General features: G+C 39.6%; 1 protein-coding gene across 1 annotated transcript in view; it reads right to left on the bottom strand.

Moving 5' to 3' along the window:
• The window catches only part of MGMT (O-6-methylguanine-DNA methyltransferase), a 159,747-nt gene extending 134,883 nt beyond the window's left edge, over nucleotides 1-24,864 (bottom strand). Inside the window, exons 1-2 of the mRNA XM_033149405.1 lie at nucleotides 24,818-24,864; nucleotides 4,946-5,070 (exon numbers count right to left, since the gene is read on the bottom strand). Coding sequence (XP_033005296.1) covers nucleotides 4,946-5,070; nucleotides 24,818-24,841 — 149 coding nt within the window. The 5' untranslated portion in view covers nucleotides 24,842-24,864. The remainder of the gene's footprint in view (nucleotides 1-4,945; nucleotides 5,071-24,817) is intronic.
• Between the last annotated feature and the right edge of the window lie 848 nt (nucleotides 24,865-25,712).

Here is a 25,712-nt window from a genome sequence, read left to right on the forward strand (position 1 = left end):
TGTGTGCCACTATTCTGCCAAGAATCTTATCCTCATTGTAAACTTGCCTGGTCCAAGCCATCATCGAGGTTTTTCCATTTCATTTGACTATTGGTCTCCACTAGTATAACATCTCAGAGGCACAACTTTTCTTGCTGCACTATATACACATATACACAAACACTGCTCTTCACCAGGGAGGTCACAAAGCTGCTTACAATAATAAAATATGCAATACACTTTCATGATATGACATTGTGTGTTTTTTTAAATAATCACCATCAACAAAATAAATCAGAGGGAGAATGGAAGGAAAAGTGAAATGCACAGCCAGGAGAATTACAGAATACATGCTGCTGTGTTGAGTGCTCTTACTCAGGTTTCCAGTCATTCAATTCCTCAACTTTTCATTTGTTCACCTTCTTAACAGGCAGCCTATGCTCAATGGGGATCCCCAGCCCCACTGGGCTTCTTTGGGTTATTTTCCCATCCTTTAGGTTTGGGCTTTTGTTTTCTATTTGTCCTTCTGATTTTGCATTTCTACAAACCTGCTAATACTTTTGCACCTGGTGTGTGGGTGTTGCCATTTTTAATTCATAAGGACTGGCATTCTGTGAACAGAGTTCACTATTAGTATATATGAGATGACAAACAAACAACAAAGAGCAGGACCCATGATTCGTGTTGATGAAAGTGGGTCAAAGATGAGGATCACACCTCACTGGTTCTCCACAAGTTAATCTACACATTTTGAAACACCACAACCAGTAAAAGCAAAACAAAAACCCTGAATATTTTTGTGAACAAAATTTGAAGTTCTGTAGCCACCTCAAATGAGACACTCCATGCACATGGTTCCCACCTCTTTCACTATGTGCATAAAGACATCTTTGGAGCAAAATCAATGTTTGCTCCACTTTTAGAAGGTTTAGTTGATGTTCATTCACGAGTGCTGAAGACTCCCTTGTGTCACAAACAAGGAGACTTGGAGTGAGAGCTTTCTAAATGCTTCATCTACTCCAACCAACTAGGGAGGGTAAGATGACTTTCTGGAAGAAGGCACAGGATAAGAAGATTTAAAAGTAATAACATGGATTCCATCAGGAGCAGGCATTGCAAGACTTATAATCCCTTGGTCATTAAAACGCACTACACACACAGAAGATTCTGCTCTGCTACTGACTTGCTGAAATGAAAAGTGATTTATCAGGCCAAAGGCGCACACAACCTTCAGTGCTACTACTATGGAGGGGTTGTTTATAAAATGAAGCATTATTTAACAATAAAAACGAAGTAATGATGATTTGCAAAGAATTCCTGAAAACATTTCTGCAGTGATTTTCAGAGTTGCACCATAAAAAATCTTACTGCATTTTGTTAATGATTGAAATAATTGGGTGACAAGGACATCTAAATCAGTGAGTGCAGCTACAAAAATAAAACTGAGCCTTAAAGTAACTGGCATGTGTTCACACAGGGACTTCAGTTTAACATTATTATTCTATTATACAACATTATTATTCTATTAGCCTTTATCATAAAGCTTCAAACCAAATTAGGTAAAACAGAGGATGTTTATGTTCTTTATATATTATTCTTATTTATACAGGAAGAACGTGATTAATGTACCCTTATTATTTTATCACCATTCAGATAACCTCATTTTGAAAAGGACAAAATCTCAAACAATTTTGGGGGGGATTGATTTTTACTTACTTTTTCCATATAAATTTACCAAATGCCACTCTTAGTACGGGGGAATGGAAGTAACTTGTAGCAATGGATGACCCTCGGAGTCATTGCATTTGGATACTCTGCCCGCCCCGCCTCCAAAAAGGGATGCCTCATATTGCCATCTTCTAGGATTCCAACGCTAAACTGAAAGACCCAGGTTAAAAATATATATACAGTAATACAAACAGTGGCGGAGGAAGCCTCTGCGCTGCCCGGTGCGGAGGCACCCCCCTGGGGGTGGGGTGTCATGACGTGTGCACCGTGACACCACGGTGCGTCGGATGCACCGTGCATGCCCGGAATTTCCAGGCATGCATAGTGGATCCGGACGGCGCTGCTGTGAGTTGGCAAGCGAGCGGTGGGTCGTGGGGCTGCCCCGTCCGTAAAGAAGCACGGACGGGGTGCCGGGCGGCGGGGCCGGGGAGTGTCACCTCCCTGGAACCTGGGGCAGAGCACCCCCTACACCCCACCCTTCCTATGCCACTGAATACAAACTGGTTACAACATGCAGCATGATGCAAAATACCTCTGTGACTGTTGAGCACAAAGCATTTATAACCGTACTTGTATTCATTATAATTCTGTCTGACAGGAGTCCATTAATTTTTTTATGGTGGTTTTTTGTGTGTGTGTGCTTTCCCAATGTTCTTATTACAATGTTTACTAGCCAGTTTTTAAAACAAGAGAAAAGGAGACTCTGGGCCCTTTTTATTATTTTGTTCTTTCAAAGATAATGATCCTAGATATTTTAACAACTGTTTCCTATCAACAAGAGGAAGAGATTAAACGATACATTTCAGCCCAGATATTTATGAATAGTGTTAAATCGTTTAGGTCTTTGCCATTAGAAAGATAAAACAGGATGCATTTTGAAACTGTTAGCAGAAGCGACTGTAGGGGAGGAGATATATATATATATATATATATACACACATTCATTCCATTAGTATAGGTACTTGTAAAAGCTCTGTGTGGCATTTAGTCACTTATTACTTATAATTACAGTTGTGAATGTTCAGGGGGGAAATGGAGGAGAGAGAGACTTGGGGAGCAGGGGTTACATCTACTTTTGATATCTGTGTAGAGCTCCAATGTTATTCAATAAATCTATCCACCAATTAAACATGCTTTGATCAATTAAAAAAAAAGATTTCCGTGATCAGTGCAGCTCCAACACTGGTAATACCTGAGAGTAGGTGGCTAGGTGAGAGAGCTAGAGGAAAAAAGCCTGTCTTCCACCAGATAGCAATGAATGGGGGTGAGTGGTGTCAGGAGGAACAAATCAGGGGCACTCTTCTCCCCACTATTAATAATGTTTTAAGCATTCACAAACGTCTATGTGGCTAACAACTTCTATGTGGCTAACAACCTCCTTTCACACATGACGCCATGCATGTATGTGTCGTATCAGGCACCATAGGTATCCCCCCCAAGTGGCATGAATACATCATCCAAACACAGGGGAAGAATGATTTCCCCTTTGGAGTTACTATTTTATACACTGGAGAATTTATGCAAATTTAATGAAATTGACTGAAACTCATGCAATCGAATTAGACTGTGTGGCAATCCCTATCAAGACCAAGTTGCTGTGCTGGTGTTTTTCTTTCTTTTATAATTTCCTATTAACTGAGAGGCTCAGAAAACCAGTGGAATTACTTTAAGGTAAGGACGTTGGAAAATGTACTGACCTACTGAGGCCCTCTGTCTGTTTGTGCTGTAGAAGCAAAAGCTGGGGGAAATACACAGTCTGGATCAGATATATTCTATACAACTGTATACAATACTTTCACTAAAACAAAATTTTAGCTACTTCTGAGAAATACAGAATTATGTACCATGAAGAAAGTCACAGCAAGAAAGTCAGATGCTGGGTGGCCACATTTCCTGGGCCCAAAATCAACACAGCAAAACTCACATATACCCAGCAACATGTACACACACAGCGCCCGCTGCTACCAGTTTTCCTATCACCAAACGTCACTGTTTCCCCCTTGTTCCTTTCCTTGTCATCATGAATGTCCTTTTGGTATTTCTTTTGCCTCCCCACACAGTCACAACTCTGCCCGGTGCCCAGGAGCATTTCCAACAGCAACCCTACCAACACTCACACAGATCACAGTTTCATCCTCCTATTAGCCAGGCCTATTTAAAAAAACAATATGTTATCACAAGTTTAGAACCAGCAGTCTACAAGCCCCCAAGTTAGGTGTGTGGCAGAGATAACAAACATGATGGGGCCAGGTATGTTCCTGGGAAGAGACAAGCAACTGTGACTTCCAAGGAGAGGAAAAGCTGTATGTACTGTATATTGTAGAGTTTAATATTGTAGCAACCCTAGTTTTGGTAGGTGGCTAACCGATTCCACCGTAATCCTCTGAAAGGACACAATGAATCGAAAGTCTCTATTGTCCTCATTGCACATGTACACTAGTAGCATTTCATGAATCTGTACAGCCTGGTTAGCCACTCGCAACAGTGCTTGCACAGAAAGACATATAGGGATAAAGAACTGCGTCTGCTGTGTAGGTTTTCACTAGGGTAGCCCAATCGTAGCTTTTGCATTGGTTCCTTGTCAAAAAGGGAGACAGAAATCTGTACTTTCCACCACCGCTGTTACCACCTCCAGCCTCTGCAGGAGCAGGATACCACCCCTGATTTGGACTTGAGAGACACACCGAATGCAGTCATATTTCCCAAGGTCTTCATGTCTCAGGGCAATATCAGGGAGAGTCCCAACCCTTGGGAGGTGCTACACTGAGTTTGCCTATTGGAACTATGCCTAGCCAGCTATGGAAGTTCTGTCTGCTTTCTCAGTCTCTCCAAGCCCAATACATGAGAAGGGAAGCCACCTCCCCACTTCTTCCATGACTGAAAAATGGACAGGGACGTTTCCTGACCTTGTGCTCTGCTTGCCTTGCCATATCCATTCTCTAGTGGTAGGATTTATAGACTCTCAATCATCACCCTATTTTTTAATGTTAAGGAATAACAACAATAAAGTCTTGGACTCGTTCTGCAGTCAGTGCCAACGCATCAAGCTAGAATAGTCAATAGTTTCAAGCCACAACACTCATAAGGATGAGATCTTTTAAAATAAAAACATTAAAGTGAACATTGCAAAGCTATAGCAGTAAATTAGTAAATACTTTTCATTCCAATTATATGAAAGGCTTAAAAAAAACTTTTAACACGCGTATATGAAAAAATAATCAGTGGAACACAAGCTTACCCATTTTGTAGCACAGCATTTTCCTCCAGGTGGATTTCATGGACCCCCAGCTTGCATCCAAATATCTCAATTCTTCCCAAAGGGCTGCCCAGCACCACAAACATCTTCTCACACTGAGAAAAAGCCTGTTAAAAATACAACCAAAGATGCATAAACCATTTCCCCCAAGTATCAATAACTGGGCGTATAAATGGCATTTTATCATTATTCCAAACAGGAAAAAGAAAGTTGGACTTAGTCATGCCAGCTGTATAAGAGTGTACTTCATACTAAGTAACTTAAGTTATTGATTTCAAAGGGTCTACTCTGAGTATGACTTAGCTGGGTATCACCTTCATTAAACTTAATAATACCACCCCTCCAAAATAATATAGTTAATTAAAATTAATACATAAGGTGAGATAGCAGCTAAATGAAACAAGTAAATCAAGTCAGAAATTTTCTCAAGCTGCAAGTCAGCTCTGGCATACCCATATACTGTGAAAAGGCACAATCATCAGGCTAAGTGAGAATTAAAGAATCCCAGAGCAAAGAGCATGAGACTCTTAATCTAATGGGTTCCAAACATGGGTCAGGCAAAAAGATTCCTGCATTGCAGGGGGTCACTAGATGATGCTCATGGTTCCTTCCAACTCTTCAATTCTACGATCCTATCAAATCCACTGGTCCACATTAGATTGCCAACAAGGTATTACAAAACATCAGGTTCTTGCCAGGATGAAAAATGATGAATGTGAGTATAACCTACTTTCAAAAGACAAATTGCCTACTAGTGTAACGAAACGAAATCTGCCCCAAGCCAGAATTTGCAATAAATTCGCCAACTTGCCCATGCCCACTGGATGAAATGAAGAGCCACAACCCTTCTGGCTGCAACATCTCCTCCCAGCAAAACTCTCTGATTTACTGTCGAGAGAAAAACTGGGAAATAAATCCTTACCATTCTGGCTTCTGTTCCAGTAGTAAAGATTCTAGCTTGGAAAGAAGCTAGAGTTTGCATAACTGGATTTCACAGCAATTACACAACAGCCAATATTTTGAATGCTGAAATGATTAAATGGAAGTGTGGCATACCCTTAAGGGCATTTCTCTTGGCTTCACACACTGCTGAAATTACAAAGCCAGTGTGGCATGCCCAGGGTCTGGTGGCAACTACATTCAAATACTGATCCGTCGCCTGACATAAAGGGTGATCCTGATCACATGCTGCCTTTAAGATCAAGCTTAATTTTGACCGAATTTACCTGAAGCTAGGGAAATGGTTGGTTTTAATTGGACACAGAAAAGAAAATTGATTTTCATGGCTATTTGCAGATCAATTGAAAAATGAAATGAATTTCGTTTCATCCTCCCTTTTAACCTGAATAGGTATTTAAATAATAATGATCTGAACTAACTTATCAGTGGAGAAGAGGATTTCTCTGTGCTAACAGCAGAAGCAGTAAAGCCTGCTCTGTGGCCATCATAAATCACCCTCTAGCCTCACATGCTTATTTTAAAAATCTTGGCATTAATTCCTGTCTGCATCGCAATTCACTTTTACTCTCTTCAATGCCAGCCTTTCCTATTATGGGAGCCAGTGATGTTGCATTGAGACTACAGGGGCTGCATAGATCTATTGGACCTGGGGTAGCAAAGTTTAAATCTCAGCTCAGTCTCAATTCCTCATCTATAAAGTAAGAGCAATAGACCATGACCTGCATTATAGGATGGTTGTGGAAAAAGGATGAAAACCACTGCAAAATGCTTTTCAAACCATGAGCATTAAAAATTATTTTAAAGTATTTTATGGCATGTAATATATTTTCCCCTATCATCTTAAAACTTTTTTGAGCTCTGCCCCACTTCTAAACTTCTTCTTTACTCAACACCAAGTGCCACAGCAGAAGATGCATAGTTTCTTGCATGCAGTCAGATGCTGCCTAGTGCAAGTACCTATCGATTAGGGCCCAAACCCAACACTGGTAATCAAGAAGTGGAACAGAACAAGACATTTCTGTCTGCTCCTAAAGATCACACAATCAGGAGAAAGTAAGGTAAAGGTAAAGGGACCCCTGACAATTAAGTCCAGTCCCGAATGACTCTGGGATTGCGGTGCTCATCTCGCTTTAAAGGCCGAGGGAGCTAGCGTTTGTCCGCAGACAGTTTTTCCAGGTCATGTGGCCAGCATGACTCTAAGCCGCTTCTGGAGAAACCAGAGCAGTGCACGGAAACGCCATTTACCTTCCCGCCAGAGAGGTACCTATTTATCTACTTGCACTGTGTGCTTTCGAACTGCTAGGTTGGCAGGTGCTGGGACCGAGCAATGGGAGCTCACCCCATCCCGGGGATTCAAACCACTGACCTTTCGATCAGCAAGCCCAAGCGGCACAGTGGTTTAATCCACAGTACCACCCATGGAATTACACAATTGCTAATTGAGCAAAGCAGGAGAGCAGCCACACCTACAAATCCAGTATAGATCAATGAGGATTCAATGGTAAAAAGTAGGAATGATCCTCTTACCCCACCCTGGAATCTAGCATTCCCCTTCCAGTTGTTTTGGCCCCCACAGTTTAAGGTCATAGATTGTTCTTTGCCTATAAATGTGTCCACACTCTTTAAAATTATAGCCATCCAGCTACAACTTGGGGTTACTCCTTCCACCACATGAACTCTCTCCTATAATTCACTGTGTAAAAGATTCCAGAGGAATAGCCATATCAGTCTGTTGCAGCACAAAGAGTGTTATGGCACATCTTAAAGCTTTTGTGGACTAGAGTCCACTTTAATTAGATGCAAGACGGACAGCACCTAATGACATGGGCCCTAGTCTACAGAAAGATCCACATATAATCACATTCATCTTTAAGACTGTTATTTTTGTAAATGAGACATTTTTAAGTATTTTAAATAAGGCAATAGAATGGGTGGAAATCATGGCTCCCAGCTCATTTTATTAATGGGTTACTAGAAGACTATGGTGAACAAACCTCTTGCTTACTCCACTACAAGACTCATAAACAGCACCCTACTCATCCAGAATGCCTCACTTCCTTCCATCTACCTTAGGGCTCTGTGTGAGGTCCATGTAAGTGCCCAACACCTACATTACTACCCTCAGATACTTGCCGTTAATAAGAACCCCTCTTTTTTTAAATTTCCAATCCTCAGCCCACCAACAGAGTTGCTTCCAGTTCCTACAGCATATTAGAATTTTTTGTCCTATCCAATTTCCCCACTCCTAACAAAAGCTAGTAACTGTGCTCCCTGAGAAATGGGAATGTTTGAAAATATTGTTTTAACAGCTTAGTGAATCACTGCTAGTCTTCGCCATAAAACCCTCTTGATTGCAGCAGGATCCTGTTAAACACATTCTCAAATATACAAAATGAAAAAAAGCTATTGTTTGGGTTGTTTTGGGTGGCAAGTAGCTGGCAAGTTTAACATACAACATGAAAACAACTGTGCCTGCACTATCTAATGTAAGAAATGTGGCAAGGCACACATCCTGGGTTTGTCTGGCACCTTGCTTTTATAGAATTTGAGAACAGACACTTTTCAGCTACCATCACACACATAAGGCACAGGCTTGTCTTACTCCTGGGCACTGTCAACAGTATACTAGCCCCTGCAACATAAAACAAGATAATTTTACAGCTACCAACTAGACACAGTACTGCAGAGTGACAGTTTGTCATGAAGCAGTAAGGACTGTGGCAGTATGGTTTGAGCACAAATGTCAGTTTTTAAACTGTTATGTCTTGGCAAGCATCAGCTTAAAATGTGTCATGCCATCCCAGAATCTTACTCTCTGTAGTACACTAAAGTTAGGCTAATCCTGCCATCATTTAGCAAATTTGCAACCTGTTGGAGTAAGAAATGACTGCACTCTGTTTTACGTGTTTGTCAGCTACAAGATGTCTTAATTCTTGTATATAAATTCTGAATCAGTTTTACGTACACTAGTAAAACAAGGGACATGGCAAGAAAATTACTTACAAAGCAAGCAAGGATTGATTAGCTATTGCAAAGCCTTGTAAAGTATATAAATATTGTGCCAAGCAATTAGAACCTTACTTTTTATATTACATTTTAATATTTTTATGTAAGGCATTTATACCCTTTAGCCAAAGTGGCTGCTAGAGCAGCTTATAAAAATCAGCACTAAGACAGTCCCTGCCCTCAGGAGGCTCACCATCTAAGACATGACACGTGAGGAAAAATAATGGGACAGAGGAGGGGAGAGCAAACTCAAGCACAAATTCTGAAAGTCATAAGGGTTGTGTCTATGTGGATTCTGGTTATCTAGAAGAGAAGCAACTTCTTGCAGATGCCAATAGTGGTTCAGGCCTTGATGAAGAGCAGTCGCTTCAGCAAAAACATTCTTCCCTCCACATCGGATCCGGAACACAGCAGACGACGACTTCCAGTCCAGGAAGACAGTGCAGCTCTTCATTTAGCAATCAGCTGAGGTCTGAGGAAGCACTTTTATTTTTGGGATTTAGGTAGTCAGTAGCCCCGATGGTCTGGGGCTGGTTCTCAACAAAATTTATATTTATAGTTGGGTAAGGGGGGAAGGAATACAGAGTCGGCACAGGCTCAAATATTTAGAAGTACAACGATAAATAGCTTTACAACTTCATACAACAACTATGTATGCTTACAAACACTAGTTATCAACTGCTGTTTCAGTTGGACATGGTATAGCTATTACACCAATTGTGTACGTACAATAAGCATCTGCTAACCTCTCAATATTATTATGCCTTATGAATAAAAGCAACAATGCTCAATATAGCTTTTTCCATTTGAAAACTTTTGTGAGCCTTGGGATTTCTCCAAACTTTGCCTTTTCATGACAAAGGTACTGTGTTGCATATCAACTGGAACTTGGAGAACCGAGTGCATTATCAGGTATATAATATATACCAACACATAGGCCTACCCACCCTGCACACTGCAACCTGCTGCAGTTCCCCAATCCCCTCATGCAAATAAGAGCTCCACCCATTAAGCCTAATTTCTGCAGGATGGGGGTGGCAACTGGGGAAAACAGTGTTCTTGTAAACAAACAGATGTATCATAAGCACGAGCAATCATCAAGTGAAGAGGCAAACTTTGCCAAAAATTTGCTTCCATAATATTAATCTATATTAAATTTCTAAATTAGCTATTTTAAAATCGGCAATATTCTGAAACACTTCCTTTTTAATTTCTGTTGCAAAGAGATCCTTTAACAACAAACCTTATCTAAACAAACTGCCTTTTATCTTCATTCTGGGTTTATATAAATGATCCATTCAAGGAATTTCGATTAGGTAATGTATGAACTCTACCTGTGCTCTCATTTTCCATTACAGTACTTACAAATCTTTTGTGTCAAAGTCTCTCGTAAGTGTAAGCTTTACTAAGTACAGAAGAAATTAGCCTAAAATTGGTTCTCCAGCAAAAAGGAACTCCTATAACTTTGCTACTGAAGTTGATACCCAAATGAATTTATCAGAACAGAGTGCTACGTTCATAGCTCGTTATGGCCAAATGCTATGTGTAAAAAAAAACTAGAGTGCCACTGTTAGCCAACAGAATAAAGTCTTCTTTGTCATTAATAAATAAATGAGTATCAAAAAAGTGTTCATTTCAGAAGGTTTATCAGTAAGAATATTAGGATGATTTACGACTGAACCTTCTGTTAATTTTCAGGCTTGTTCCTGTGACTTTGAAAATGCATATATGGCTCAATAGCATGGTGCCCCTTTGAGGGCTAAGGTTCTCCAGATTACACACCCAAAATAAGAGGTAACACATAAATGCAGATATTGCACTGAATTTACTAGCCCAAGGTTCAGGTGGTAGGCAAGGCTTCAGCACCAGCGCTGCAATTTTGTGTCCTAAATTAGGCACCTAAAGCCCACTAGCTTTCACAGGGTTTGGTAACTTACACATAAAATGTCCACCTTTTTACTCTTTCTACAGTAATTCAGTCTAAATGCAGCCAATATTTCCAGGACTAGCATGTACTTTCCATATGATTAAATACTGTCAGTATTTAATTTTGCATTTATAAGCCTTTGTTACAGTAAATACTTCAAAATGATATGCTATTATAATTGACTAGGTCTTAAAAGCGGGAGGAAAGTTCAATTTCAATTTAATGGTTTCAGCTCTTAGGTCTTTCTCTACTCTGCTGTTGCACAGGGAGTGTTGAAAACATTCTGCATCTATGGCTCCTTATTTCTAAGGAATTTTAAAATATACTTTACGTGGTTTAGGTAGGAGGGAGAAAATTAAGTTAATGTTCGCCCACAGTTTATCATTGAAAGTATTTGTAGAAGGGCATAGCAAATAGCAATTCTATTTTTTTTAAAAAAAAAATTAAAGGTAGAACATTTTCATCCAGCGTATTTTTATCCAACTTTGGTTGCCATAATAAAATTTAAACTTCCAAGAGAGTAGTCCTCCAACTTTCTATAGGAATATGGAATAAAAAGTTTCCACATGGAAATTGAGCAATACAAGTCAACAAAATGAAGAAGGAACACAGAACAAATGCTAAAACAATACACACCAAAATGGTAGAGGTCCTTCAGAACAAATGTGAGTTACGGTATTTTCTCCAAGATAAACCACTATTTCAATAACAGAAAATGCCCATCATAGCTGTGATGGTGCTGTATTTGGCTTTCTAGGACAGAAACCATTTAAACATTTTATTCCAAAATTCCTGAGGCGGAGAAATTTAATCTATAAAATGAAAATGGCAATATGGAAACCTAAGGTGAATTTATTACTGACATTTGTTAAGGACTGGAAATTTCTTATGGACATTTTTGCATGAAATAGAAAATGAACTGGATTTGAAGATTGAAAAAATACTGGTTTATAGAACATAGAATGGTTGAATCTTAAGGAATGAATATCATATTTAGCTGCAGGGCAGAGAGCTGGAAGTCCTTTTATTTTCTTCTTTATCCTTCTTTAGTTTTTTATTTCTTTCCCCTTTCTCGCTTTTTTTCTTTAGGTTTCTCCTTTTCTTCCTTCTGACTTTCTCTTTTGGACTAAGTAGTTTTTTTTAAAAAAAATCTCAGTATATTATAAAAAAATACTTTGTAATGGGTATGTATTTTTGTATATCTTTGAATAAGTATCAATAAAAAAGGAAACCTAAGGTGAATTTGACAACATTTTTAAAATGTGATGACTATATTACGAAACTGCTCCTTTCGCCATCCCAACATTGAGACTGTATCTAGTATTCACCTGGTTTGAAACCCACATCCCACCTTAGAACATTCACAACCTATTTTTCTTGTGATGAAGTAAGTTTCCTTAATTAACCATTGGAAGAGTTCAGTTACAGTACTCTGAATCATCTTAGGCCCTCAGCTTCAAGTGTTCTCTGTTGTACAGCTAGACTTTCAGTATGAATTTCATAGAATTAGAGAATCATCTGAGAAGGCAGCTACCCTCTCTTTCAGATTGAGATCTAGCAACTGATTCTCATGCATATATAATTTATAATTGAGCTACTAAACTATCCTATACATGGGGGGTTGCCCTTGACTGTGGTTTGGAAGCTTAGAATCAGAATTGCAGAGCTGGAAGGGACCACAAGGGTCAGCCACTCCAACCCCATGCAATGTACGGGATATTTTGCCCAACATGGGGCTTGAACTCAAGGCCTTGAGACTGCACTTGCTATACACACCAGAACAGGGTGGGGCGTTACCTGATTTGTTTCATTGTGGCTGCAAAACCCCTAAACTCCAGTTCAATGAAACTGTGTGACCTCTGCATGTGCAAAAGCTGCTTGAAACGTGCACACTTCAGCTTAACTGCGGCTTGCATTTTCAAGATGGGTGGAGTATAAATAATAAAATTATTATTAAAATTATTTCAAATTGGATGAAACGTGGTTTGAGGTAAAGCACATCAAACAGAAGTATTTCTCAAGAAACCACAGGATTGATATGGATTGTGGTTGACATTATGTGTACTCAGCTTCAAGCACCAGTGATGGACGCACTCTGAAAGTCAGAGAAAATGCCAATGTGTACACAACCTAAGTTGGAGGTGGGAGGGGAGGGGGGAAAACCACGGCTTTAACCTATAGTATTTAACAGCTTGGGTCTACCATATATCAGAGACTCATTTCTCTGTGACTCATTGAGCAGAGAGAGTGTGGGAGCTAGACTGGTGACTGGGAGTGGCCGCCGAGACCACATAGCACCAGTCCTGAAAGACCTACATTGGCTCCCAGTCCTTTTCAGGACACAATTCAAAGTGTTGGTGCTGATCTTTAAAGCCCTAAACGGCCTTGGCCAAATACCTAAAGGAGTGTCTCCACCCCACTGTGGAACCCCCTCCCATCAGATGTCAAAGAAGGGAAGCTTTTAATATTTGATGAATGATTTTATTTTAATATTCTGCTGGAAGCTGCCCAGAGTGGCTGGGAAAACTCAGCCAGATGGGTGGGGGTATGTATAAATAAATAAATAAATAAATAAATAAATAATAATAATAATAATAATTATTATTATTAACATAGAGCTGCTGCTTCCACTGGAATCAACAAGGCAGTGCACACATGCATAAGGGTTGCAGCGTGTGTATTGGTTAACATTTGAAATTGAAGAATCAGGCCCCAGTCTCCTAGAACAAACAGTCTATGTGTTGCCTTGAATTCAGCTAAAGCTGAATTTCTGGACAAAATATATCCAGATGTGCCAGTATTGCTCAAGGGCAACATCACTTTTGACAGTAGTGATGCTGCAATGCCTCCGTCAGGTTGTGACGGAGGTTTCATTCACATACACTCCACACACTTTAGTTAAAAAGAAAACTATACAACAGAGACAAAATCTCTCAGCACGCTTATTTCCATCATAGAACAAAGCTATGAATGATAATTCTCAGTGGTCGCTAAAGTTTATCTCTGAATCAAAATATTAACTATTTGCCAAAAAAGATTGTGATTTTTTTCCCCTTAAAAGGAACAAAACATTGTGAATCAATAAGTCTCCAGGGAATTGCTTCTTCGTTGTAATCATGACCAAAAATTAAAAAACCCCAGCTTAAACTGTAACGCTTAAAATATTCTCAACAAGTGTTAGTATTTCCACACTTTCTTAATCTAGTTTTGTGTTCCATTTCAATGTAGTAATTCTTATTTCAGTAAATGCCTGAAAAAGAAATCTGCAACAAAATAATGCCTTTTCGGGTGTATCCAAAACTTATATGCAATTTTGTTTTTATAATTGTACAGTAACTGAGTCAAGTATTGTCTTCCACTTCCATTATCACAAAGCTTTGAATGTAGCAAATCATCTCTCCTTCCTTCCCCAAAAAGAAAGAGTGGCAACTAGATCTGGATGGTCGGCCAGGTCACTATCCCCCCACATGCTCGCAAGGAAAGTTTGATTAGGGGCCAGAATCATCCATAAATCAATCACCTGACATCACTCTGCTGCACGAGGTAGCATTTTGGCACGTCTGATGGTTTTCTGATGTGCAGAGCTTTGCAAGCACTGCTGATACAGCTGCACTTGCAAACCACCTTTTCACTTGCCTGATTTTTACCTGCCAAACACCTGACATCATATGCATTTTCTCATTGCTTTCTGCGGTATCCTAAACTTACAACTGCGGTTGAAACTCAATCTTAAGCTGCAATCCTATGCACACATTACTGGAAGTAAAGCCAGCAGGACACAATGGACTTCTGAATTGGGGCTGGGGCTGCATGCTATGTGCAATGGGAAGATAGAAAGGCAGAAGTGTCAAAGACCCAACTCCATTAAATATAAAGGGGACAAACCTAGGACTCAATAATAACTCTTGTTTGAACATTCTAATATAAGCCTGGAAAGGCAAGAGAAAAACCACCAAAACAATATGCAGAAGTTTCATTTTAATCTTTCCTAAACCACCGATATCTAAACATTGTCTACTGGCAAAATATCAAGTTTCAGGACTACACAGAACATGAACACAAATTGCCATTAACAAGCTCATGGGGAAAATGTAGAGTCCACAAAGTCTTGGTCATACCTAAGTTGCAAAGAATACATATCTGTATGTCTGTTTTAGTGCTAGTTTAAAAGAAGAAGAAGAAGAAAAGCATGCATGAGCAATGAAATAGAGGCTTAATATATTAAAGCTAGCCTCAAGTGTTCCAGCTTTTCCATCAAGATTTGTGTGTCTAAATTAGTATGATCTTCCTCAAACATTTAGTTTTGAAAAGAAACAGAAAGGTGCTCCAATACTTAAATTCAAAAGGCCTTTTGAAAACGAAGAAAAAGTTACTATCAGAGGATGAAGGAGTCTTTGATAATTAGCTATTTTTAAAATACAAGCAATCTAACCTGCTAATGAGCAAAATAACTTTTAAAACATCTGATTAAAACAGAAGAAATAGATTATGCTAATGACTTTACCCAGTTACCTCTTCTATAGATCTTTTAGCACCAACTATTAATTATATCATAATGAAAGCACAAAGTCTAGACTAATTGAGTTTGTGAGTCATCTACCTGGAAGGGGAACTTTTTTGTGAGGGCAAAGTGAATGATCCCAAACATGAACTAAATGGAGCACATTTTGGTTTCACCTTCAGCGCTTTAAAAGTCAAAATAATATTTATACTCTCAACTTTTTTTCTCCTTCACTATCTATTAGTTTTAAGAATATTAAAATGTAAGAAGAGCTTGCCAGATTTGGGCCAATGGCTCATCTAGTCCAGCATCCTGTTTTCACAGTAGCCTACCAGATGCCTATGAGAAACCCACAAGCAGGACCTGAGCACAGCAGCCCTCTCCCCTCCTAAGGTTCCCAACAAATGTTATTCAGAAACACACTGCCTCTGGTCATCAAACAGTTTCCTTCTAACATCAATACATTACTTGAAAGCAATGTAGTATATTAGTTAACAGTGATAGCTGGCCCAGTTCATGCTGCCTTCTGTGTAGTATGAGATTAAATTCACAAACCTTGATCATCATTCAAAAAAATAAAAATATTTCATTTTCTTTAAAATGAAAAAGTCTAGCAATTCTGGATGATTGTTTACTTACCGCTAATGGGAAAACATATTTTACAAATTATACAATGAGCAGCAAGGTGTTTATTTCAGTGGAGGCCAATCCAACCAGTTTCAGGCATGGGGGCAGATTTGTGTTCAACACAACAGTGTTTATGTGTAGCACTCGAAATAAATTTAAAAATTGTCCAGTAGCACCTTAGAGACCAACTAAGTTTGTTCTGAGTGTAAGCTTTTGAAAGCTTATACCCAGAACAAACTTAGCTGGTCTCTAAGGTGCTACTGGACAATTTTTTTAAAAAAATTTATTTTGACTATGTCAGAGCAACATGGCTACCTACCTGAATCTAGTATGTGTAGCACTGTTACTTTTCCCTTCAGGAGCAAATAGGATCCATTCGACTTTATACAGAAGAAAACTAATGGGTTATCCAACACTTCAGCATCATCCCAAGTTCTTTCCTAGTTTCCCATTCTTCTTCAAAGCCCATTCTGATAAAGTCTTTCCTGCTCTACCTGGTTTTCATCCTTTCGTTGCTAAATGCTGCCAATTTATTCTACCCAGTCCTCAATTGCTTTACCAGATCCTGTCCCTCATGTACAACTTGGACTTTAAGCCCCAGGGCCATGACACGTCTCTGTTCTGCATGACACCTTGCATGCTGCCAGCAGTAAGTATTAAACTACCAGACTTACAACCTACTCATATACAAACAACAGATCCTGGAAAACATCTGACATTAAAACATTTAACTTGATATTCACTTGGGGGTTTGCGGCTCACAAAATGACCTAGACCTGTGACTCTGTTTCTCTGATTCCACAAAGAATCCAGGAAATCTTTCAGTAGCATAGAGAGTATCCAGAGAACCAACGCCGCAGACAATGCCCAACCTACTGAAATCCCATCATGGATTTTAAGGGATATCAAGAAGAGAAGAAACTAATTAAAGTTGAAATATCCTGAATATAATCTTTATCTGTTGACTCAGCTCAAGAGATTAAATCCCTATATACTTGGTTATATGAGAGAAAGAGAGAGAGAGATTAGTGATCCCTTCCCAGCTGTTAAGGAGCAATACCTGAATATAGATTTCTTGTGGGAGTCCATAAGAGAAGACAAAACATGTGATTGGAATGATGTCAGTTCCCCAAAGACACCAACTCATACTTACACAGTAAGAAAGACATCTCCATACCTTTATATATACACAAGAGGAAATATAACAGAATGATGCCTTTATTAGTGCCCAAAGCGAAAGAATAATGGATTACAATAGTTCATCTTGGCAACAGACAGAGTTGAAAGTAACATGAGCAGCTGATGTACAACATTTCTAATGCTGTTACATGAATATGCTTCTTCCATGAATGCAGCACTTCCAGTCCTATTTTTACCAAACTCTTCCAAAGTCCAAGAAACCAAGTCCTGAAACATTCAGTATGGCTTGTAAGACATTTTTGTCAATACTAATAATCAGAATATTTGAATAAGAAAGGTAAAAAAAAAAAAAACTAGAAACTAGTTTGAGGTGAATACAAAATTTTGTTGTTTATTTCTATTTGTTTAAATTGAACAGAATAAACACAGGTCTCCTTCTGCCCAAGAAATGGACTGTAATCCATCAAAGGCTCCCACTGAAGGAAGAGTGAAAAGCAATAAACATCAGTTCCTTCTTATCCGTACTGCTTCCCACGTCCCATGCCATGCTGTTCTGGAGGGTCCCGCAACTCTGCAGAGCAGATTTTCAACAAGTCCTGGGGGTCCTGCAGCAAACTCACAGGAACTCTGGATCCAAGCTATGCAACTTAATATCCCCACCCACTGATCATCCCCATTTTCATACCAATGATCCAATTATGAACAATTCAACTATTATCTACTCTGTTGCATCCCATATTGATTTATTCTGCCATAGCCCCATTGTACTGAGCCAAGAAGCTGATTTGGGTAAAGATATGCTGAAAAAAACCTTAGTAATATATTTTAGGGCAATTACCGTAACATTCCAAAATATGTTAGCAGCTACAGTGTATTTAACTTGTTTAGTGGTGGTATTGCGATCTGCCTTAGGTCAGGTCAGGTTCCTCTGAGCAATGTAAGGTTCAGAATGTACTCATGCAGATCATGAACCCTTGTTTAAATAAAGTCCTCTTTCACTATTTGGGTGATATCAGCACCCATCTGGCCTACAAAGCCCCAATACGCTAACAATGCAGTTGCAAACTTGAGGTCCCAGCCTAAGCAAGTTATGTAATACCAATTTTAAAAAAACGAACCAGTAATAATCAAATTTAAATCAAGTTTCAGGTCACTAACTCTCTCCAAGGTTTAAAGAAGGTTGCCGTTAACACTGCAAGTTGCTGTTGTAATTGATCCTATCGGTTTGGCATTTATAGATATATTATTTCCAAAACGTGTAATAAGGCTGCACAATTCAATTACATTTTTTTATTGTCAATGTGAATGTTTGGTTGTTTTATCTGTTTTAATATTTTGTAAAAAACTTTTTTTTAAGGATTCCTTTTTGCTGTTTCACAAAGTCTAGCACGGGAAGCAGCCAGGAAGCTACCAGATGTAAGGGAGAGACAAACAGGACTCTTAAATATATGGGCTTGGATCCCAAGAAACAAACAGAGTTTCACTTGGCCAAGGGGGGCTTCCCACACCCATTCACACTACAGGAGAAGGACTATTTGCATGTAATAATAATCTAAGAAGAAGAAGAAGAAGAAGAGTTTGGATTTGATATCCCGCTTTTCACTACCCGAAGGAGTCTCAAAGCGGCTAACATTCTCCTTTCCCTTCCTCCCCCACAACAAACACTCTGTGAGGTGAGTGGGGCTGAGAGACTTCAAAGAAGTGTGACTAGCCCAAGGTCACCCAGCAGCTGCAAATGGAGGAGTGGAGACACGAACCCAGTTCCCCAGATTACGAGTCTACCGCTCTTAACCACTACACCACACTGGCTCTCTAATAATTTATTATTTATACCCCGCCCATCTGACTGGGTTTCCCTAGCCACTCTTGGTGGCTTCCAGCAGAATATTAAAATACAATGATTCATGTAGAAGGCCTCAGGTTCTATCTCCAGCATCTCCATGTAGGGCTGGAGAGCCACTTCCAGTCCATGTAGACTATAGAGAGCTAGATAAACGAACAGTACAACTAAGTAGAGGTCAGCTTTCTATGTTCCCCCTGGAGCTCTTCACATCCTGGAAAATTGACTGCTAAGATCTGAAGGGCTTCTATAAAAGAGTGCAATGCAGAATCCCATGGAATCAGCAGTTGGCAAAAAAAACCTAAACTAAACCTTGTGCTAGTGGGTATGCTTTCCATTCACACAAGGGGCACTTTGGGTCTAAGCTGTGGCGCCATGTAATTTCATGATATTTGAAGGAGGGGGAGAATACCGATGGTATAGGACAGAGCCAGCTCCTAAGGTGACATGCAATTGGGATGAATGTGACTTTTCCAGGCTTAAAAAAAAGTCAACAAGAAAGAGGTAGGCAGTTAGCATCCCATGCCTTTTCAGAGAAGCACAGTTGTTTCGCTCTGGGTGGCGTTACTCCTGAAAACGTCCGTAGTAATGCCTCTCTTACATACCAAGACGACCTCTCTTTATCCCATGCAGGGCCACTGCAGCTGCAAAGACAGCCAACTTTAGAAAAGTGCCTCAACTGTCAAATTTGTCATTTAAACGTCAGAGGCAGACACATGCTCCAAGTCAAAATAAAATGGAAGCGATAATAATTCCCCCTCTTAAGGAAAAAATGCTTGTTGGTAGACTCCAGCATGACAGCCATATTCCATGGTTCAATGCTCACTACAGACTTGCCACTTGAGGGCAGAACGCATGATTAATTGAAATAAAACACGACTGTGTTAAAGAAAATATATTGCCAAGGTAATAAAAAAAAGACACCACAGCTAGCAATATTTCAGATGTAGGGACATAATAGTATCGTTTCATTTTTATAACATCAGTTCACTAAATATAGAAAAACAATATATTCAGTAAAGGGGCTGTTAGAGAGAGACCAGGCTTTTTCTGTGTTTTTCCTAATCACTAATTCACTAAGAGAAAGAATAGCACCTATGATCAACTACAAACAAAATATTGCATATATTCAACTTTAACACACACACACAAATAAACAAACAAACAAACAAATAAATAAATCTATGCAACTTTCCCAAACATTGCCCTAACTCTGGACATGCAGATACAATACAGACAGCAACCATTTTAGACATATCCAGTTGATGCGCGGCCGCCAACATGCGGGTGCTTTTGGACCCTGGAAGAGGGAGGAATGGGGGCAGAACCGAGTACATTGGGCTCGTGCACTCTCTGCCATGAGTGGGGACCAGGAACAGAACCCCCATGCAAAATGGTCACTGCCTGTATTGTGTTTATATTACAAATCCATGGCATGTGTGTTCACGAAAACTGTGACACTGCCTGTTGCCTGCCTGGATGGAGAGGTATGTGAAGAGTGTTTTCACAATATTTTTCACTGGTGTCTATAGAACCATAGTCCAAGGAATAGTAGTTCTGCTGGGGTGCCCAAGTGACAACCTCCACTCATGTGTCATTCATTCCCTTTCAAGATTTCTGGTGCTATCAAATAACGAGTTTCACTATGCCATATATACCTTTATTGCCATGTAGCTGTAGATACAATCCCTTTCCCCCAGTCTACAGGGATTGTGCTTCAAGTGGCCTTAGCACCACTTAGGTCTTAGGACCCTGGGACTGGCTGTCAGGGAAAAAGAGATTTATGGGCTCAGGAAAGTGACCCCTCTTTTCTCAGCTGAATCAGATGCACTATACAGGTACAAGTCTGTAAATAGGATAGGTGCTGCCATCAGAGTGCATGAGGCAGTGTGGAGGACGGGAAGAGGGAGGCATGGTGGTGCCGAAGGGCAGTGAGTCCTATAGAGCTGCCATCCGGAAAGATTGCGCTGTCAGAGAAAAACAGGGAAAATGTGGGCAAAAATATCAGATTGGTCCATGGAACACTCATCCCGGCTGCCTCAGCTGTGCCTGGGTGTGGCTCTTTACCTATCCTAATGTGGGCTTATATCCTAGATTCACACCTGTGAAATCAAGTATGTGAAACATAAGCTATTCCACCCAACTAATTCTCCTGGCAACTAGAATACCCGTTAATGTGTCAAGGTCTGTGGTTAGTTGGTTAGGGAACTGCTCTGTGGAGCTTGCAATGTGGGTTTGAGTCTCAGGCCCTTTTTTTAAGCAGACATGTAGAAGTTGAGTGGGACATATTCACTCCTTGATGCTAGTGGGACTCAAATTCCCATTTCCTGTTCCTGCAAACCTGTGCCCTATGTACGGAACCACTGGAGGATGCTGGTGGCAGAATGCATCTTTGGCCAACCTCACTGGTTATTTGGCAAAAGAGTCTTTCCTTCCCTGGGTGGTGTTGAACTTTTGCCCGAATGGACTGTGTGTGCCTTGGAGATTGTTCTTCAATTATACATCTCCAGTCCCAGCATAATTTAAGTGTAGGATTGCCTTGGCCATGTGTTAGGCACACTCTTATATCTATACAAAAACCTAGTAAAAATAAAATTGTGGATTTTTCTCCAGGTTTAACCAAAACCAATAAAATGTTTTTCATACATGAAACAGAGTGGCAAGATTTATAATCAAAATTGCCTAATATTTCACAGGATGCTCTGTTATCAAAATCCACAAAAATTCAAAGGGCTGTTTCTTATATTCTCCAAGAAGCTCAAGTCAGAACAAACTAAGAGATAATGCAACTAGGCATAACACAATAAAAGATATTACCTTCGCAATGCATTATTGCTGCCAATTATAAGAATCACTTCAACTTAATTTCAAAAGCACAATCACCCTCAACTGTAACAGTCTCTTTTTTAAATTTCAAACTGTATTACATTAAGGCAATAACTCACCTTCCAGCTATAATATTGGTCTCTCTTATTTCAAAAATACATTTCATAAATACTTCATCGACAAGTCAAGCTAATTCAGGTTAATTTTATTGTATTTCAGTGCTATCTCACATTTGTGTGCAATTACCTCTATCATTTTATTGCTACACCGGAAAGTAATCAGAGCAATTATTTGAAAAAGAAGGCATATAAATTTTAAGTCACAGTTGCTGGCATTTTTGATAAAATAGCAGCTTTATCTCAGAAAGTGGCAGGGACATCAGATAAATCATGCATCAGTCAAGTGTAGCTGACCCCCAAGTGCATTGCACAATATCAGAAGTGCTTCAAAAGAAACTTTCCTGCATCATCCATCATCCTCCATAATACTAAAATAGCTACACCTGAAGAGTTAGAACTAAAGAATAACAGTAAAACAGAATCCAAGCAATATGGGTAACGCTATTAACAACGCTCCTCTTTAAACTAAACTATATAGGAACCATTAGAATTTGCTTGTAAACAAATAAGTCCTATTTCCATATTGCATCTTCAAACAAATACAGTGGTACCTCGGGTTAAGAACTTAATTCGTTCTGGAGGTCTGTTCTTAACCTGAAACTGTTCTTAACCTGAGGTACCACTTTAGCTAATGGGGCTTCCTGCTGCCGCTGTGCTGCCACCGCCCAATTTCTGTTCTCATCCTGAAGCAAAGTTCTTAACCCGAGGTACTATTTCTGGGTTAGCGGAGTCTGTAACCTGAAGCGTCTGTAACCCTAGGTACCACTGTAGTCCTACAATAACCAGCATCCCAACTAAATTCTATTCAAAATACTTGTCAGTTCATACACTGAAAGAAATACAGTATAAGGCATAAACACACACCATGAGAGCTTGTTCAAATTTCACAAAAAGCAAGAAAAACATGCCCCGTGTTTACATGGCATCATGGTATTAGACGTTATCCATTCCTAGCAGAATTAGAACAAGGACAGAGACAGCTGAAGAGGAGCAGACACCACCATTTTTGTCAATGCCCTATATACAGTACACATGGTGGAAGCTTCCACCTTAACTGCACTTCCTTAGCTTAAAAGAGAAATAGTATCCAAGCACTGAGAGCAACACAATAGACCTACCACCATTAAAAAGAAATACCTAGTTAAAGCACCAAGTGTAGGGGCAAGAACTGAAGATTGGCTGAAGGATTCCTTGGTCTCCCTGCTCAACTGGTCTCAACTTTCAAGGAGAAAATAGAAAACACAATTAAACACACAAACATTTTTCCAATAGGACTAGTGGTTCAATTACAAAATTTGAAATGTGCCCAGTGGTGCAAAGAGTTTGCCGACGCCTGCTCTATATAAACACTCCTAACAGAATGGCCATTTGGATGTCAGCCAGCACTCTACCTCACTTCTTGCTGAAGAAGTGTGCATGCACACGAAAGCTCATACCAAGAACAAACTTAGTTGGTCTCTAAGGTGCTACTGGAAGGATTTTTATTTTATTTTTTATTTTGTTTTGACTATGGCAGACCAAACGGCTACCTACCTGTAACTTCTTGCTTGTTAACTTCTTCAGCAAAGGAGTGAAATGTGCATCATTATCACAGACACAAGTGTATGCATATCTATTGTAGGACAGGTTGTATTTTAAGGGAGCCTTACTGTATGCTTTGCACCATACATGAACGTCAGGCTACCCAGTTTCAAGTGCAGTAGCCACAGTTTAGCCTCAAGTACGGCATTTCACTTCCTCAGGCCCCCATTCTCTCCTCATAGAAAAGAGGAAAAAAATTATTGCTTCTATGGGGAGGAGGAAATAATAAAATGGGAAATGCACAACCTATGTAAGCATTTGAAGTTGACCATTGCAAATCATGGAGTCGAAAGATAAATGTATAATCAAGCAAACGAGGAGAGGGGGGAACTGGGAGGAAAAGAAATTAATGCAATACAGGCAACAACCAATTTACACGTGGCCAGTTGACACACAACTGCACATGCACGCATCACGCCAACCCAGAAGTGGTCAGAAAAAGGGGCAGGTGGGCGTAATGGGGCAGGCTTATGAGCACTCTGCCATCACACGCTATGATCTGGAATGCACACACACACACACACACACACACACACACACACAAAACAGGGGCTGCCTGTAACTACAGTTTTTTCCTGGAGGTGATTGGAAGGGCGCGTGTGTGTAGGTGTAGGTGTCAGCCAGCCCCACGTTTTCCTCAAGCTGATAAAAACTACCCCAGTAAATACAGTGCCAAAATCGGACTTTATCTACTGCATCTGAGTACTGCATGGTTAGCATGTATGTAGAAACAGTGAAAGAGCACACCTACCAAAAACAAAAGGAAGGTTACCATAAAAGCACCTTAGATGTACAAGTTTAAGTACGATCTATACAGAGGATGCTGCATCTCAGACGAGACATCAGCTAGACAATTTTGGCTTGATGTTTTATACAATACAATTTCCTACGGAGTTTAGATTTATTGAAGAAATAACTGGTTTTACGTTAAATGCCTTGACTCACAATATGAATATGAATTTGAATCTGAAGTTTAAGGGTTTGTTGTTAGGTGGTGTTCTGTTGTTGTTTTAAAGAAAAATAAAGATTCATCTAGCCACAGAAGAGCAGAAAACAGCCCAGTTAACCCTAAAAATACAGCAATCTTCAATTAGGTTATGCTCTGTGGAAGATAGATATGTGATGCGGAAAGGTCCACTGCTGCCTGTTACCAACCATGACAGAGCTACTGAGATTTACAATGCAGCATCAATCTTGTCAACCGGATTCTTAACACTGACTGCTGGACACTGGGGAAAGATGCCAACTACGTTATGCGAATTCTTCTCCAACATTATTACTTTGTGTGTGGACCTAAATGCACTATTTTCTGCCCATAGCAACTTACTTTTTGATGAAGTTTTGATGCCATGTTAGGTATATGATGCAGCTCGGCCTAAGAGAAAGGAAAATTGAAATGCATTAAGAAAAAAATACAGAAGCATACATTTCATAGGCAACTAAAAGAGATACCATGCCCCCTCTTTATTTCTCCTCTTAGATACGAGATCACAGAGAAAGAGAGGACTCAGGAATTTAGAGGATGCAGTACTAAACAGTGGATGGGAAATTTCTTTTCTTGCAAGCAAACAGGAATTTTGCAGTTCAGCAGGTCATCTATCATCTGCAATGAGTCATAATCAACAGAATGAGATTATGAGGACTTCTCTCATCACTTGCCCTGTAAAATAGGGATCTACAGGATAACAGCAAGGCTTAAGACACATCCGAAAGCCTGTAAAAATAATGCTTAAAATATACTGTACTGTAGCTACTAAACACTCCATGTTTTTTCCATATACATATTGTTTCCTTCCTTAGATTAAACAAGATGCGCACAAAGGGCATTCTGAGATATTTTATATATATGAAGAAAAACAAGCATGAGATATTCCTATAAATTACTATGGCTATTAACGATTTAGTTTGCAAGACTGCTTTCAGCTGCAAGCAAATGAAGACATAAAAACATTTACAAGGAAGCAAATTTCACCAGAATTATTTGAAATGATTTGCAAATAAGGAGATTCAGAGTCAAGTTCATAGTACATATATATTTTTAATTCACTCTTCTACTTTATAGTGGTTTATAGTAATGTTGTTCTTATAACCCAACTTTAGTGATGTTTACTTTCCATGAAGGGATAATACAGGCAATCATTTACTAATGGTTAATTTACCATACTGTGCACATAACAACTTAGGTGGTCATCTGAATTGCCCGGCCTCTGTTGATGGACAAT

Source organism: Lacerta agilis, chromosome 5 (genome assembly GCF_009819535.1).
Source record: "Lacerta agilis isolate rLacAgi1 chromosome 5, rLacAgi1.pri, whole genome shotgun sequence".
Taxonomy (NCBI): domain Eukaryota; kingdom Metazoa; phylum Chordata; class Lepidosauria; order Squamata; family Lacertidae; genus Lacerta; species Lacerta agilis.